Source organism: Bacillus rossius, chromosome 14, assembly GCF_032445375.1.
Source record: "Bacillus rossius redtenbacheri isolate Brsri chromosome 14, Brsri_v3, whole genome shotgun sequence".
Taxonomy (NCBI): Eukaryota; Metazoa; Arthropoda; class Insecta; order Phasmatodea; family Bacillidae; genus Bacillus; species Bacillus rossius.
This window is the reverse complement of record NC_086341.1, coordinates 4,040,108-4,057,479: the sequence shown is the minus strand read 5'-3', so window position 1 is coordinate 4,057,479 and position 17,372 is coordinate 4,040,108. Positions and strand designations below refer to the sequence as shown.

At 40.9% G+C, this 17,372-nt stretch overlaps 1 protein-coding gene across 6 annotated transcripts in view; it reads left to right on the top strand.

Moving 5' to 3' along the window:
• The window catches only part of LOC134539044 (ryanodine receptor), a 243,278-nt gene that overhangs the window by 176,334 nt on the left and 49,572 nt on the right, over positions 1-17,372 (top strand). For 4 of the 6 annotated variants that reach the window (XM_063380733.1, XM_063380734.1, XM_063380731.1 and 1 more), the window contains 11 exons: positions 101-236; positions 1,493-1,574; positions 2,663-2,826; positions 3,352-3,541; positions 4,759-4,874; positions 7,592-7,749; positions 8,839-9,018; positions 9,741-9,869; positions 11,615-11,773; positions 12,195-12,404; positions 13,538-13,650. In XM_063380733.1, coding sequence (XP_063236803.1) covers positions 101-236; positions 1,493-1,574; positions 2,663-2,826; positions 3,352-3,541; positions 4,759-4,874; positions 7,592-7,749; positions 8,839-9,018; positions 9,741-9,869; positions 11,615-11,773; positions 12,195-12,404; positions 13,538-13,650 — 1,637 coding nt within the window. Of the gene's footprint in view, positions 1-100; positions 237-1,492; positions 1,575-2,662; positions 2,827-3,351; positions 3,542-4,758; positions 4,875-7,591; positions 7,750-8,838; positions 9,019-9,740; positions 9,870-11,614; positions 11,774-12,194; positions 12,405-13,537; positions 13,651-16,798; positions 16,912-17,372 lie in introns of all 6 variants that reach the window. The other 2 variants (XM_063380736.1, XM_063380732.1) reach the window with 1 other exon arrangement.

Genomic DNA, 17,372 nt, shown 5'->3' with positions numbered 1-17,372 from the left:
CCCCCCCTCCCCCCCCCCCCTGGCTACGCCCCTGGCTGTGTGGCAACAGGAAGAACATCGCAGCAAGTAGCGAAGCTGTGATGCGTCTGATTGGCCGCAGGGGAAGTACAGCCACCTGCGGGGCACGCACCTCAAGACGTCCACGTCGCTGTTCTACATCAACGGGGTGGTGCTGCCCGTGCTGACGGCCATGTTCGACCACCTGGCGGCCTACGAGTACGGCAGCGACCTTCTCTGTGAGTTCCCTCGTTCTTTTTTCGGTCGGACGACACGATTCGCACGTTATACGCTGATTTTTTTTTTTAGTTTGAAAAACGTGCGGTATGGCTCTTACACGAATTCAAACCTCTGGGTAAAAAAAAAATTGGGTTGTCTGTAAAGTCGGTTTACGGACGATGGTTTAACTTGACGACGTCGTAACAAAACATTTGATGAAATGATTGCATACTTTTATGAATAAAATTGAATCATTTTAATTTTAATAATAAAAGAATAAATACTGGAAATTATACTAGTAATCAGATTTTTAAAATTCAAGAATAATTGGACGTAGTTATGCAAAAAGGAACCAACCCACATGAAACCTATTCTGAGTATTTTGAAGTTAAAGTTAATTATAAATTGTAATTCTCGTATTGATAACATAATGTGGGTATAATTTTAATGGTCTAGTATAAATACTGATATAATAATAGCAACGACGGTACGATCAACCTTGTACTATTTTAATTTATTTTCAAATAAAATATAACAAAATTGTGGGTTGGTTCATTTTTGCATAACTACGTCCAATTAACCTTTATTGCCGAAATTGTTGTTGTAATAAGCAATGAAAACCACATTAAATTTTCACTTCACTTTATAAACAGTCGAATGGATGAGAGATAGATGCGGCGCAAGCGTACAATGAGCGTAACGGGACACAGTGTAACGGAACAATGTGCGTAACGGGACACTTTTTCGTGCGTTCAGCCGGCGTTCATTGATTTATTAGACGTTGTCACGTCAAAAGAAGAAAATTCTAATTGCAGTGTGTCTTTTGAGTATGTGTGTAAATAACCATCCTGTGTTGGTTGTAAGTATGTTACGAGTTAGTGTAAATTGTTAAGTTTGAATATCTAGGCAGTGCGAGAAAAGCACAATTAATTAATTTTAATTATTTGCCGCTCTTTGGTTACTCTGCATTTTAATTAAATGTAATTTCCATGCTAAAGTTTTGTTGTTATGAAAAAAATTAAATGTAAACAAAAATGCTTTTCTTGGATAAAAATCGCACCCCTACTTTTGAAACTTGATTGTAGCATAAAATGTGCGACGATTATGAGATAAAACACGGGTTTTAAAATAAACGGCTAAAGAACAAGTTTAAATTTTTCCCGGAAGGCAAATATTCTGTTTAGCCTACCAACGAAGAAAATTTATTTATTCAACATTTTCAGCAAGTTTGGCCTTTTTTGAGTGCATCGTGTTGAAGTGGGATGTGTTGTTTCAGTGGATGAGATCCAGGTGGCATCGTACCGCATGCTGAGCAGCCTGTACACGCTGGGGATTGACTCTACCCTCACCCACGACAGGTAAGTCACGCTACTCTCTTCTTAACTAAACTAAACTGAAAAATAAATGCTATAATATTTTCATGATCGTAAACGGCACAATCTTTAAACCCAAAATACACCCAGTGTCACTGCAGTCAAGAACAGCCGATACATGTGTAAACAACTGGCCCGCCACATTTCGCTGCTCCCGTCTGTCGCGACTTGTTGGAGCCTCGCAGCGGCCTGAAACAGGTTTGACGCTCCCTCCGTGTGCTTCCCCTACTTCTGCTCACAGACCATTGACGCCCCCTTGTGCCACACAAGGGTGGATCCCTGCAGTTCCTTAAGAGTAGGTGTTGGTCAGATTTCATGTGTGTGTGTGTGTAGGACAGACTTGTACATGCTACAAACACGTCCGTCACCAATGATATTAGGTGTGTATGTTGTTCTGGTTAAACCATTTAATGCGGCGAAATTAACTTACTAAACCTAAATTAAGTATGTGTTATGAAAGAGCATTTAAACTAGCACCTCTCCAACACAGTTTTGAAGGGAGGAAAGTAGACCCTCACTTTGACAGTAAAGGGGTGTAGGGCGGTGGTTGATAAGATGCAAAGAATGCTAAGGTGTAGGCACGGAGGGGAAAGGAATATTCAGGGAGGGGTAAGGAGTAGGTAGGGAAGGGAAATGAGTAGGCAGGGTGGGGAAAGATGTAGGAAGGGAGAGGAAATGAGATGGCAGGGAGGGGAAATTAGTATTCAGTAGGGTAAAGGAGTTGGCAGGAAGGGTAAAGGAGTATGTAGGGAAGGGAAAGGAGTAGGCAGGGAGGGGGTAAAAATAGGCATGGAGGGGAAAGGAGTAGGTAGGGAAGGGAAACTAGTAGGTAGGGAGGGGAAAGGAGTTGGTAGTGAGTAGGCAGGTAGGGGAAAGGAGTAGGCAGGGGAAGAAAGGTGATGGGAGGAGGCAGGTATAGGAAGGGAGGAGGTAATGAGGACCAACGTCGAGGTTACAAGGCAGACGCCTTGACCACTAGACCACGGGACCAGATAAACGAGGTGCAGGAATAAAGCAGGGAGGGTAAGGTCAGAGGGAGAGCATGCTCACTTGTCGCACGTGTGTGCTTGCAGGAAGTTCCTGAAGACGGAGCTGGAGAAACACCGGCCAGCGCTGGGCAGCTGCCTGGGCGCCTTCTCCTCCACGTTCCCCGTCGCCTTCCTGGAGCCGCACCTCAACAAGCACAACCAGTTCTCGCTCGTCAACCGCATCGCCGACCACTCCCTCGAGGCCCAAGGTCAGCCCCTGCCCCGTCACTGCATGTCTACAGAGTCCAGCTGTGTTCTGGTCTTGTCTCACGAACCTAGACGGGTTTATGTGAGCCACTACCTTACCAAACCTTTACAAAACATTTCCTCAGAAAAAAAATAGAATAATATTTTTATGAGTATAATGTGGAGAAAAAAAACTGGGTTCTAAAGGCACAGCCAAATTAATTGGTTCAGTTTCATTTATTAATAATGTATATACCATAAATTTAATCAATGCACTCAAGATCTCTGTCCACAACAATTAGACTTACACTGGTTCATTGAAACCGCAAATATCAATTAGTTAGTTACTTAATCAGTTCAAGCATTACAAAGGTTAAACAATTTTTTAAATAAGTTTACTACAGCTGTGCCGAGAACAATATTCGGGATTCAAGTCGACTTCGCAAGTATTTCAAACATTTTATTTGACACTAGCTTCGCATGAAGCCTGCCGCTTGTCGGCGGAGTCTACAGGGGCTCGCCTGAACGGCGTGCCGGTGTGTTGGCAGACGTGATGCAGAAGATGGAGGGCAGCATGCCGACCCTGGAGGCTGTCCTGGGCGAGGTGGACCAGTTCGTGGACTCGGAGAAGACCCACGCCGACGCCCCGCACGTCATCGACGTCATCCTGCCGCTGCTGTGCTCCTACCTGCCCTTCTGGTGGTCGCAGGGCCCGGACAACGTCAGCCCCACCGGGGGGTGAGTTCCCTCCCCCGACCACTCCCTCCTCTGGTGACAGTCAGGGGCGCAAATCTGTAGCTCCTAGGGGCCGGGGTCTCCACAAGGAAAAAAATGTTTCGTACCAACTTAGGCAAGAAAAAAGTACTAGATTTGAAGAAAAAAAAAAGTACTAAATTATAATTTGTTATGGTTTTAACAATTTAGGAAGTTATTATGGCATTGCAATGCTTGAACTTAAATATCACACCACACACACATAAATTCCATAGTTTTTAAAAATAATTACGCTTAATAATATAACATATTGGAGTTACTGTAATATAATTATATTAAAGAATAAAAAGTACTAGATCTGAGCGTAAATGTACTAGACCACTAAAAAACCTTAAACAAGTACTAGATCTAGTACGAAAGTACTAACTGTGGACACCCTGCTAGGGGCGTGGTGTTAACAGACACGTCATCTTGAAATTTTTTTTTGGCCGACATGCATGCAATGAGCAGAAAACTTAAAAAATATACAGAAAGTTTTCCATAAGACATAGTTTTGGCATCAAAACCATTTCACAGTCATGCTTTTGCAAGTACAGACAAACACACACACACCCTTTCCTCTCTCCCCCTCCTCCCCTCCCCGTTAATCGTGTGTGTGCGGGGGGGGGGGGGGGGGGGGGCTTCTTAATTTTAGGGAATGGGCTTGGACTTTCTGCTGCCCCCCCCCCCCCCCTCTCTTCCCTACGGATCTAAGCCCATGGTGACAATTATATCCTGCATTAGTATGTACACATCGAGTTTGTATTTCATTAAATTATTCTTAAAATTTGTGGGAAATTGGGTTATCTGACTTATCCTTCTTGAAACATTGTTTTTGTGGTAGTTTTAAACACACACACATATATTTGTGTGTGTGTATTTTTTTTAATAATCTACAGATTTTTTTGAGCTACAGTCCTCTCAGTGTGATTGTAATCATCTTGCAAAAGGTAACTTTTCAGATGCTCATTCGTCACTCAAAAGCACCGAATATTTTGGAATCCCGAAAATACATTGTTTATTATAGTTGAGAATTTTCACTTTAAAATTTTTTTAGGGGTCAAAAAATTTTGGTGCATTCTGTATGTGCTCAAATGTGATAATTTTATGTATTGTTGTGTCTTGTCTCTTGCAGACTAAAAAAAATGTTTTTATATTTGTTTGGAACAGTGAAGGCAGATGGTGTTCTGTTTCGTTTGCAGGGCGCATGTGACGATGGTGACGAGTGAGCACATGAACCAGTTGCTGAAGAACGTCCTGAAACTCATCAAGAAGAACATTGGGAACGAGAACGCTCCGTGGATGACGAGAATTGCTGGTACGTACTTCTGCTCATGATTTGCTGAATGTTTGTCTTTGAACACTAAGGCACTTAACTTATGTAAATTAATAACATTTAGAAAGTAATGATAAATTATTACAGGAGCACAATCCTTTATCCGAAATGGTCGGGACCAGCAGCATTCAGAATTTCGGAATTTTTCGGATTTCGGAATTTTAATACAGGAGGCCTAGTAAAGCCAAGTTATTATGTCAAATGTATTAAGGATTTCAAGCAACATAGTACAAAAAACAACAAAGTACATAACCAGCCTTCTGAGTACTGACACACGCCTTGAATTTCTAGTTCTTCGTGAAATTTTTTCGCTTGCGTCATTATCATTAGGCCATTCAATGGCACGCCTTCACTTCGCCGTTGCCGAATCCATTTCATTAACACACGGTCAACATCTTCATTTTGTGCCCTATGCATTGTTTTCCTACACTCCATTGCTTTTCTGTCATCACTTTCACTAAAAAACGTAAACAATTTGTCTTTTTGTTTCTTCAAATCGTACACAGTTGTAGTTCCAACACCGTATTATTCTGTTAGTTGTCGTACAGGCACGCCGCAATCAAGTTTCCGCAATAATTCCACCTTGTGAGTTATTGATAATGTTAAGTGTTTTCGTTTTTTTTTCGCTACCACCCATTTTCATATCGGAATGTTTTTTTTCCATTGCCGTCTTCAAATATGGCAACACGTTCGCGTAACAACACGGTTAACTGTTAAACGCGATAAAACAACTCCTATCGTAGCCAAGCAGCAAGCTGTAACTGGCGCTAGTTTGCCGGACAAACGGTAAACACAGCACCTCGGCGTTGCCAAATTGCATGCTGCTTGGCTGACGCAGTGCTGCCAAGTCACTCGCTCGCACTAGTCACGTGATCGCGACTTGAGTTTGCCACACAACTGAGAACAATATCGCGGACGTTGAAGTTTCGAAAAAAAATTCGGATTTTAGAGCTGTTCGGGTTTCGGAATTTCGGATAAAGGATGGTGCACCTGTACTTCCAAATAGTGTAATAGAATAAAGGAAATTAATTACCCCAAAAAATGAGACCACTAGGCCAATTGAAAACTATGACGATGTAAAATTATATTTGTATTTTTTGAGATTTTTCTTGTCTGGGGTTGCAATGGTCCACATTAATTCGATTAATTGAGGCTGTACTATATTTCCAAAAAGTTAATGCCTACAAAAACCAGCCATGAAATATTAATGCTGCTGATAATAAGATGATTCACGATAGTTAGGCATAACTGCGTTGTTGGCGCCAGGGTCAATATTGTATTTGGTCTGAATTAGTGGTATACTTAGAGGCTAATGAGTGACTTGTCACAAATTATCGTGTATTCTAAAGGTGGACTCAAAGGTTCGTCGCATCTGTCCGTCATCCGTCTGTCTGTCACACATTCGTCTGCCATCTGTCCGTCATCCGTCTGTCTGTCACACATTCGTCTGCCATCTGTCCATCCACAAATTCATATTTTTTCATATATTGTTCGTTTTACTATACATAATTAATTACATTTCTATTTCTCAAAAAAAAATTTGTATCAAAAATCAAACTTCAAAACATGTTCCATTGTAATTTATAAACATTTAGTGGAAGCTGCTGAACAATTAAACATAGTTCAAAAACTCATAATGTTCTTAAGGTTGAACCAGGTGGGGCAAGAGTCACCCACCTGACTGCCTCAGACGTCACAAGACACAATTAATACAAGAAAAAGGAGATAAATAAATAAATAAATAAAGCAGAAATCCCTTTGTATAATCTGAAGAACATCATTAATTAGTACATTTGTTAATACTGAAAAATACTGAATACATTATTAATACTGAAATGGCACATTCCTATAAGAAAAGTGTGCTTTAAATAACATTAAAACAAGCAAGTATAACAGATTATAAAGTCAATAATAATTTAACATTTAAAAAAAAAATAAAAGACAAATTATAATTACGAGTCGCCCCTGTGTACCTGGTAAGGCGTGGTAACAATCCAATAAAAACACGAGATGATGAATCAAAAAGGGCAGAAGGCCTGAATCATGCTGCCAAACAAGTGGCCAAGCATCAAAATTAATCAACGCACATTCGGCCGCAGGGCGAAAGGCGCAAAACAAATGGGCATGACGAGCAAATACGCCTTACCAGACACAGGGGCGACGAGAACCAGGACCGCTGCCGGCCGACGAACGAGTGAAGCGGCCTGCTTACTCACGGTAAACAAGTGGGCGGGACGAGGGGAAGAGAGGATGGGGGGAGGGGAGGCAAGGAAGGTTTAGAAGGCCGGAAGAATCTGGAAGGTCGGAGGAGGAGGAGGAAGGAGGGAGGGGAAGGGGAGAGGAAGGAAAGGAGGGGAGGGCGAGTGAAGGGAGGGGATGGTAGGGAGGAGGAATGAGAACGGACTAGAAGAATGTGGCCATTCTTCAAGGTTAACCAGCAATACCTTTCTTACATTTAGGAGGTTATAATTTCACCCGCCCGTCCGTTGTCAAAGCTCCGACGGGCGGATGGAATTTTTCGGGCCTTTAGCTTGTGGTCACGTGATGGTTGGATGGGAAACGGACGGACAGGAGGGGTCATTGGCAGCGGGTCGTCGTGCGAGCGTGTCTCCTTGGTGCAAGCGTGTCACCTCGGTGCGAGCGTGTCTCCTTGGTGCGAGCGTGTCTCTTTGGTGTGAGCATGTCTCCTTGTCTCGCAGCCTACACGCAGCAGATCATCATCAACTCGTCGGAGGAGCTGCTCAAGGACCCGTTCCTGCCGCTGGCCGAGCGCGTCAAGAAGCGCGTCGACAACATGTTCCACAAGGAGGAGAGTCTCCGGGGGTTCATCAAGTCCTCCACGGACGACACCTCCCAGGTGAGAGGGGGCCCGGCCGAGGGCAGACCGTCTCCCGCGTACGCCAAGGAACAAACTCATTGCCCCGTAGCAATCTGCAAACAATACTCTTAATGTGGATAACTCATTGCCCCGTAGCAATCTGAAAACGATACTCTTAATGTGGATATGTCGTGTTTTATGGCATGATCGTCGCACCGTTATTTTAGGGTGTCAAAATTTGGAGAGAAATAATTCTCGCATAAACGTTGCATGAAATTTTCGGTCCCGTTGATTCTCTACAAATACATAAGTTCGATATTTCCAGCTTATTTTTATTCCATGTCTATTTTTTTTTTATTAGTGTTTTGGTTAGCTTCTTTGGTCTTTATGATATAAACACAAAAGTGTGCCGAGGTTCCGAATTAAATCTACATGCTATGCATATTTATAATTATTAAGTAATATTTCACCCACTCTACTTCGTTATAGAATACTGTACTTCCCACTTTCCAGCTATATGCATGAAAATATTAAATGGGATTTGTTTTGAAAGTTTGTTAGATTTTTGTTTTGGAATCTTTATTGGGATGTGTAAATGGGATAGAGGTTTGTATCAGTCTAACGTGTGCTTTTAAATAATTACATTTATAAATGCAAATACAAGTTGAGGGATGATCGGGTGCACCACTCGTGATCACCACATTTTTCATTGCCTTCTTCTTAGCACAAATTTCATTTCGCTCTTGTGTCATCAACGCTTTACTTACCCTACCAGCTGTAAATGTGTTTAAACAAAAGAAAAAAAGGTTTGATTGGCAAACCTGCTCCTTTCTCTGCCTCCTCCAGGGGGCGGACACAGCTTCGAATCTTTGGGAGGGGCTAGTGACTGGAGGATTTCGAGTGTTATGGAACACCTCTCAGTTGAAAGAAAAGACCAAAATTTTTAAAGAATAATAGCCCCAAAAAAATGCTCTTATGCGGTGGGGAAAGGGGAAGGGGAGAGCGGTTGCTCTTACCGCCTCTTCCATAGGACCCCTGCTGGCCTCCTCGTGCCAGGATTGGCTGCGGACGTAGCCACGAGAGGACGTAGCTGGGGGAACGGTGGGACGTGGCGTGTCCCGTGCGCAGGTGGAGTCCCAGATACAGGAGGACTGGCAGCTGCTGGTGCGGGACATCTACGCCTTCTACCCGCTGCTCATCAAGTACGTGGACCTGCAGCGCAACCACTGGCTGCGCAACAATGTGTCGGAGGCCGAGGAGCTGTACAACTACGTCGCCGAGATATTCAACATCTGGTCCAAGTCGCAGGTGTGCGAGATGCTACCTCCCGCCCTCTCCCTCCTCTCACCATCTCTCTCCCCTTCACCCCCCTCTCCACCTTCTACCCCTCTCCCCCTCTCCCCGTTCACAACCCCTATACCCATCTCCCTGTTCACAACCCTCTACCCCTCTTCCCGTTCACAACCCCTCTACCCCTCTTCTCGTTCACAACCCCTCCACCCCTCTCTCCTTCACCCCCCTTTACCCCTCTGCCCTTCCCCCTCTACCCCTCTCCCCTTCACCCCCTCTCCCCTTCACCCCCCTCTACCACTCCCCTATTCCCCTCCCCCATCTCCCCCTCTGCCCCTTATAACAGACAGCTTTGGGGAAAATGATTTGGAGTTGTATAGTAGATGAAAAAATTTGTTTAATAATACCTAATTTTGATTATATTTTTTTTTAATATTAAATAAAAGCATTATTAATTACATTAAATATTAGTTAATTTTTTTTATTCTCACAGAAATTCACGCAAGAAAAAACCTTGGTTTTTTTATTATTTTTTTAAATTTTATTATATTATTATGTGCAGTGACTTCCTGCTAAGCACGGAAAGGAAATTGTTTAGTCGATAATTTCTTCTCGGAACCTTGACTTGTACACTTCGAGGGGTCGTCTTACATTCGAGGTAGACCTATTTTCGGGTGAGTGCGATACTTCCAAAGCGCGTCGGTTTCGAAGTAACGACGCTCGTCGTCTCTGTGTGGCAGTACTTCATGCGTGAGGAGCAGAACTTCATCTCCGCCAACGAGATCGACAACATGGTGCTGATAATGCCGACGGCCACTCGCAGGACGGCGGCCGTCACAGATGGCTCCGTCGTCTCGGGCGGCGGCAAGGTCAGTCAGATCTCCGGTTCGGAAACACAGAACCACTTATTTTTTGGTTATGTTAATTTCATATGCTTCAGGCACATCGAAGCACATATTATTTGTGGCAACCTTTTTCCTACACCAAGTTATTTCAAGTTTAAGAAAATGAAAGTTTAGACATACTACGATTAAGGAAAAGATTATGTGGTAAATTTCAGATATAGTTTTATTTTTCTGAGTACCTAGTTTTGTTCTAGACATCCTTATCACTAATGATTTTAAGTGCATCATGTGTCAGACAAACAATGAATTTTTTTTGTAAAAAAAAAAAATTAGAAAAATTTTAGAGTCGTATTTGCTGAATAATATAATACTATTATGTATAAAGATAATGTATGAAAATAAGAACCAAAATACCGAAACCTGTTTTAAATATGAAATTGACTTAAAAATAACCAAATAATCTTGTCCCTAATTGTAATTTTTTCAATTAATTTTAATTTTTGTATGAATATTGAGTTCACTAGTCATGACTAAGCAGGTAAAGGCCCTTGATTTTTATTTTCACCCTGACAGAAGATTTTATGCTTGTAAAAATTTCAAATCATGGCTTAAGAACCTAGTGTAGCATAGCAGATGGCGGTGGCATAACACCACAGAAACATCACAGCCTGTTATTTCTGTCACCACAAATTAGTGTGGGTATTTTTTTTTTGTTTTGTTATTAATACCATGATGGCTTAGAATCATTTTGTTTAGTGAAAATGTTCTGTACAGATGTTCAATTTTTCACTCCTTCATCCATTCAAATTTACAGTTGTTTTCTGTAGTACCTCTATATATAAATAAAAAGTAATTTTTTAAAACTTTTTTATGCCTTTTATTCTTTTTTTAATACTATAATGTTTGCTGGGGAGCAATTTGAGTAGGTACTTAAAATCTCAGAAAATAATTTATCATTTTAAAGCTTTTGTTTGATTTTTCTTCCTTTCAAACTTGACTTGCAAAAACAAATTTGGGTGGCATGTATTTCCTTAAATTTTATTCTACATTGCCAAGCCACGCAACAACGTTACGCCGGTAGTATTCTAAATTATTTCTTTTTTTTTTTTTTTACATGATTTGTAAATAAATTCATTACCTAACAACCTTTAACTGTTCACAAAAGGCTTTTTTTTTTCCTCAACAAGTTCTTATTTAATGGTTTTAATGTCAGTCCTGGCATGTACTAAAAGCATGGTGTGGTATGCAGGTTTGCATTATCCATTCTATGTAGGCCTTCGTCTTTAAAAAAAACTCGCTAATTTAGTACATACATAATTAATAAATCAATAGAAATTAGGTTTTTCCAAAACCCCGTAAAAACTCAGGTTTCCAAGATGGTTTTTGGAAAAATATAATTTTTATTGATTGATGAGTTATATACTAAAAATAATGAGCTTTAAGATGAAGGCTACATATAAACAAAAAAAATACAAAACTGTGTACATGATTTCATGCTTTCCGTACATGCTATTAGTTCATAAAAACCATTAAATAAGGACTTTTTTGGTAGGGAAATTTTTTTTTAATAAAAATTGAATATGGTCATATTATGAAATTAACAATTATATCAAAACATGTCTAATAAAAAGAAAGTGGTGAAAGCTGGATACTTAGGAAAAGACCCCCTCAAGGACAGCGTGTCTGCGAGTGAAGGGATCTAGCTACCCCGGTGTCCCCGAGTGTGTGCTGGCGGGTGACGCGGCGCGCGGACCGGCCCGTGCCCCCAGAAGAAGAAGAAGCACCGCGACAAGAAGCGGGACAAGGACAAGGAGCTGCAGGCCAGCCTGATGGTGGCGTGCCTGAAGCGCCTGCTGCCCGTCGGCCTGAACCTGTTCGCCGGCCGCGAGCAGGAGCTGGTGCAGCACTGCAAGGACAAGTTCCTCAAGGTCGGTCGCCGGTACCGCCACTTTCCTTGTTCCTTCTCCAGTCTCGCCCAGTACCGCCACTGTCCTTCACCAGTCTCGCCTAGTAGGACATATAAATAAACAACAAAGAAACAAATTTGGTGCATATCTCTTCTTGACAACAAAGAGTCAAAAAGGGTTATGTTAAAAAAAAAAAAAAAAGGAAGGTATGTCTTTGTAAATAGAGCTTTTGGTTGGTTTATTTATTCAAGTTCATTTCCTGGAAGTTAAATTTAAGTGTTTCTTCAGCTTAAACTTATTAAGCTTATTTTCAAAATAATCCTTACACAAAAATCAGGAATTAAAAAAAAAATTATCAAAAAATGTACTTCTTCCCGGTTGGGTTATGTGAAGTAGTTTGGACAGTCGGCTGAGTGCCAAGTTTGTGTGATTGCGGCGGCAGAAACTGCCGGAGTACGACATCATAGAGTTCGCCAAGACGCAGCTGACGCTGCCGGACAAGATCGACCCGGCGGACGAGATGTCGTGGCAGCACTACCTGTACTCCAAGCTGGGGCAGAAGAAGGACGGGGAGGAGGTGAAGCCGGCCAAGATAGACGAGGTCGTCGAGCGCATCGTCGCCATGTCCAAAGTCCTGTTCGGGCTGCATATGGTGAGTGTCGGGACCAGTAACCCCAACACCCTCTCGTTCCGGCTGATGAAGTCTCGTAAGCCACCTGTAATGTGTGTTCACCACGTCTATGTGTACGTAAACGTAATAGTGGAGAGTGCTTAGATCTAGAGCTGTACCGATCCACAAAATTTGGCCGATATGCCGATACGTCGATGTGCAGATACAGCTGTTGCAGATTCACTGATTCCGAGCCGATGCAGGAGAAAACACAATTTGGTTAAATAGCTTTTTTATAAATTTACTAAACTACCCAAAAATAACTCGTTCTAAGAAAAGCATGCAGTGCAAATGTAATTTGGTTTAAAAATGGAACATAATCTCTCTTTTTTTTACTCGTATTTTTTAGCTTGTTTTCATTTGTTGGTTGACAACCCATTAGTTGCTTATTGAAATCTGAATTTATAACTTTACCGTCTGGTGATGTATTTATTTCATTTACATAATGCATTAGATTCAAGAATGTTTTTAAAACATAGGATTTTAGTTTTATGTGTACGGCTGGCACACGTAGCTAAGAAATGATGCTAGTTCAAAACATGTGGTAAACAAAAAGTGAAAAGGGTACTGGTGGATTTTTAGGTTGTGACAGGCACTTTCATTTTTCAATAATATCAATCGAAAAATAACAAGCGTATCATGAATCTGCAGAAATGCAAATTTCTACTAAATATCGGCAAATCGGCTTCTGCTTATTCGTATCGGCACAGCTCTACTTATATCCTCATAGGTGATCCTCCATGTCTAGTTGACAAATACTGCCAGTTACCATATTTATAGAATGCTGTAATATTTTACATTGGTTGCTGTAACTGGTGAAACTGTTTTACAAATGATTTCATGTTCTGTCTAAAAAAAAAATCGGCTATATTAAAGTGTTTATAAAATTTGTGATAAATATGGTAATATTTCTTTTAGTTTGCTGGTATCTTTTTTATTTCCCCAATTACGTTGCCTCTTGAGTTCAGTTTTGCACTGTAGGCTTTATTATTTTTTTGAGCGGAACATGCAAGTGAAGCGGTGCACATTTTGTTTTTTCCTGGAGCGAGATAAGTTTTTGTGCCGGATTGCCTTCGCCCCCATCCTTACGTGACCGTGGTATTTTGCTCGTGTAGATTGACCATCCTCAGCAACAAAGTAAGGGCAGCTATCGGTCAGTCGTTTCCACGCAGAGGAAGCGCGCGGTCATTGCCTGCTTCCGACAAACGTCGCTACACTCTCTGCCAAGGTATTCTTGACCCCTCCTTCCCAGCCTGCCGTCTTCCTGCTTGCCGTCGTTGTCGGTGTGGCGTGTTGTGTTGGCAAGCCTGTGGGACCTCCCGCTCCACCACGCCCCGTCCTGCCCCGTTCACGTCCCCTGTCGTCGGTGTGTGTGTGTTGCCACTTCTTCTTCAGGACTTTACTGTTTCCCCTGCGATGTGTCCAGATGTTTTGTGTAGCCTGCCCACCCCAGTTTAACCGTGTGTTGCACCGGCAGGTACTCCTGTTTGTTCTACTCTTTCAGTGGATCCCGATGTTTCTTGGTGTGAAATCACGTTACTGTTTTCCAACCAAACGTCACCTGACTCATCTTGTCTACAACACTTAACACAGACTCACCACCCCACGTACTGTACGATAATACAGTTTTCTCCTGCTAGACACTTCATAACTGTGTTTGATCAGTGTATTAACATTTTATTTTGCATGATTATGTACTGTCTATCCGTAGAATGTGTTTCCCAGTTGTATTTACTTTAATGCTTGTTTTTTTTGGGATATTTGTTGCAGTTGCTTGTCATTTGTGTTGTGCAAGTTCCTAACACAGGAAGCAGAACATTTCCTGACATTTCATTTCTTACAAATAATAGTTTTTTTAGTTTGTTTAAAAAAGGGGTATTTTAAGGATATTATTAATCTACATTTCTGGGTCTAAAATTATCAATAAAGTTGATAAGTCCACATACTGGACTCCAGTATGTTTTATGTTTGTATATGTGTGCATGAAATTCTCTTTTATCATTGCCTTGTAGGCTTTAACTAACTGACCTATTATTAATTATGCTTACGTTTCCTTAATTAATCAAATGATTAAGAAAATTATGTATACTGCTTTTAAATATTCGCAGGTAACAGTTAGGTATATTTGCCTCCGTATTTATGATTCTTTATAGAATCATTTTATGTAGAAGTTTTCTTTAATTTACAGTTTTTTTTATATCACCATAACGAGGTTCTTTATTGAGTGCTCACTGTACCACTAGCAATCCTGTTGTACGCAGAGATCTTCTTTGACAGAAACTTATCTCTGAGAGTAACACTATTAAATAAACAAAGGCAGGGCAGGGCGTATAACGGTTTTCGCAGATGTCTCGGGTACGGTGCTGCTAGTATCCACACATTCTTTTTCATACTCTAAGAGTTACTGACTAAAAAATAATTATTTTAGGGACAAGATATTATGGTTTTATTCTTCTGATTTTTTCATTTTTAAAACAGCGGGTTTCGTTTTTATTGTTTTTATTATTATATATTGTCTTAATTCATTGAAAACAATATTATTTATTTTTCAAGAAACTTAAAAATAAAATATTTCTTAATACTTACTTCACCCAAATTGTCCCATTTTTATTGACACCTGATGCACTTTACCAACATTATTAGTAATAAGAATATCTGCCACTACTCAGAAAAATATAAATAAATCAGCAAATTTTTGCGGATTTGAAATATGGGCCGTCACGTAAAAACATGTTACTAATATAAGAAATGTGAGATTAATCAATATAACTTTCATTTTTTTCCAATCCATTTTGGTCGTACAGCGGTGCAAAATTCATGCTAGATAATTTACGTTCAGTGAATTTACTATGATAAAATAACAGATTTTTGTAATTTTATTTAAATTTGTTTAAATTGCTTATTGATTTCATGTTTTTAGTTACATTTTGGTGCTAAATGGTGTATTTACTCACATTTCGGTGTTGTATTGCCATGCTTTGCGGTGGTATTTTGTTTTATTCGCAATTCATAATATAATCGTGGCCCTGTTTGTAATAATATAAAGTCATACCTTTAGGTCTATTGGCTATAAAACTGTTGGCTGGATCAAAGGTCCCGCATATGATTTCCGGCTGATCTGAGATTTTCACTGGCGAAAAATTTCACTCTCGAATGTATGACTGGCTGTTGTGTTCGTACTAGAGAGCCACTACAGATTGTTTTTTGGTTTTGAAATCCAATTGGTGTCGATCCATAATCATGAATAATTTTGTGTTTATAATTGTGACTACTGGTATGAATTAGAAATTTTCCTTTTCCCATATACGTAAATACTATTAACACTCCCAATTGGTTTTGGGGAAAAAAAAAAGCTTGGTTTTTCTAGAAAACAGTTGAAAATGGAAATGCAGTATCAGCATCTAAAATTAGGCCTGTGCGAAGCTTCGACTTAGCGAATCAATTGAAGCTCTTTTTAATATTCAGTTTCACTTTGCCAGGACATTTTCTATTCGTTTCATTTGAAGCATTGTTTGTAATGCAAAGCTTCACGTCTGACTTGAAGCTTCGCATTTGTTGCAAAGTTTTAAAAAAAATTTGGTATCTTTAAGATTTGTTCATGAAAGTATTAAGTTATTTTTGTGTTGTGTATGTATATGTGTACACACACTCACACACGCATATGGTGGCACTACGTTTGCATTTATGTATGTTCAATATTAATTATTATGCATGGTTATTTTATAATTTTATGTAATGGTGTCACACATAGAGTGCAATTTATTATTAATCACTTATCATTTCAAACATTAAAAAGCTGATTATTATTTTTTTTTTACCTCAATCCCGTATTTTATAGAATAAGTGTAACACAGCTTCGCCGAAAACAATATTTTCGCAATTTGATTCGACTTCGCGAATATTTGATATACGCTTCGCATAAAAAAAAATGGTATTCAGGTAGGCCTACCTAGAATCTGAAATTATTTTCCAAGATGGTTCAGGTACTCAGTGGCGGATCCAGGATTTTGGTTTGGGAGGGGCTTGATCCAGCTGAGGCTAGGCTTTATCAAGGCAAACACTAAAACAATAGTGGGCCCAGATGCTTTTGGAGGGGGGTTGAGCCCCTTAGCCCCCCCCTCTGGATCCGCTACTGCAGGTACTAGTAGCATATGTATCAGTGTGTAGTATTAGTATCAGTATATTAATCGTAAATTTGTCCAGCTCCGAAACTAACATCTGGCTGCCCTGGTGGCTTCGTGGCTTGCCTGTGCGTCACCTTGTCTTGTGTGCTCGTGTGTGTGTGTGTGTGTGTGTGTGTACTAACTCGTGGGGGCACGGCCACTGGGGGGCGGGGCTCACTAACCTTGCACGTCGCCCTCTCCCCTGTGTGGCAGCACGCTAGGAAGCCGTCGCCCCGGTGCTCCGGCTGGAAGCGCGTGCTGTCGGCCGCCCGCAAGAGGGCCGCCATCGCCTGCCTGCGCAGCGAGCCCTTGTACTCCCTCCCTAGGTACGCTCGATCGCTCGACCGCTCGACCGCTCGACTGCTCGACCGCCTGCGTGGCTCGTTCTCCACTCGTCACTCTCCACTGCTTGCCAGGCCTCCCCGTAACGGCAACTACTAACTACAACTAACAGTCTTGCCAACCGTTCTGTCACTATTGACCTTTTTTCAATCCGTCTTGACCCGTGATTGTTCAAATTGTTACTTAAAACAGTAATTACAGTAGAACCCTGTTATAACGTTTTCAAGGGGGCATAAGGGGAAAAAACAAACCTTATAAGCAGGAAATATGATTTAGCACTCGTCACTGTTCGAACTTTATACCAATGGTCTCATCAAGCTATGTAAACAAATTTAATGTAGAAATCACTGATGGGTACACGCAACGCTCGAATTAGCTTAGGTTTTTATTTGTCATCGCTGAAAAGTCAGCTAACTATATAGTATTGTAGGAACACACTAGAACA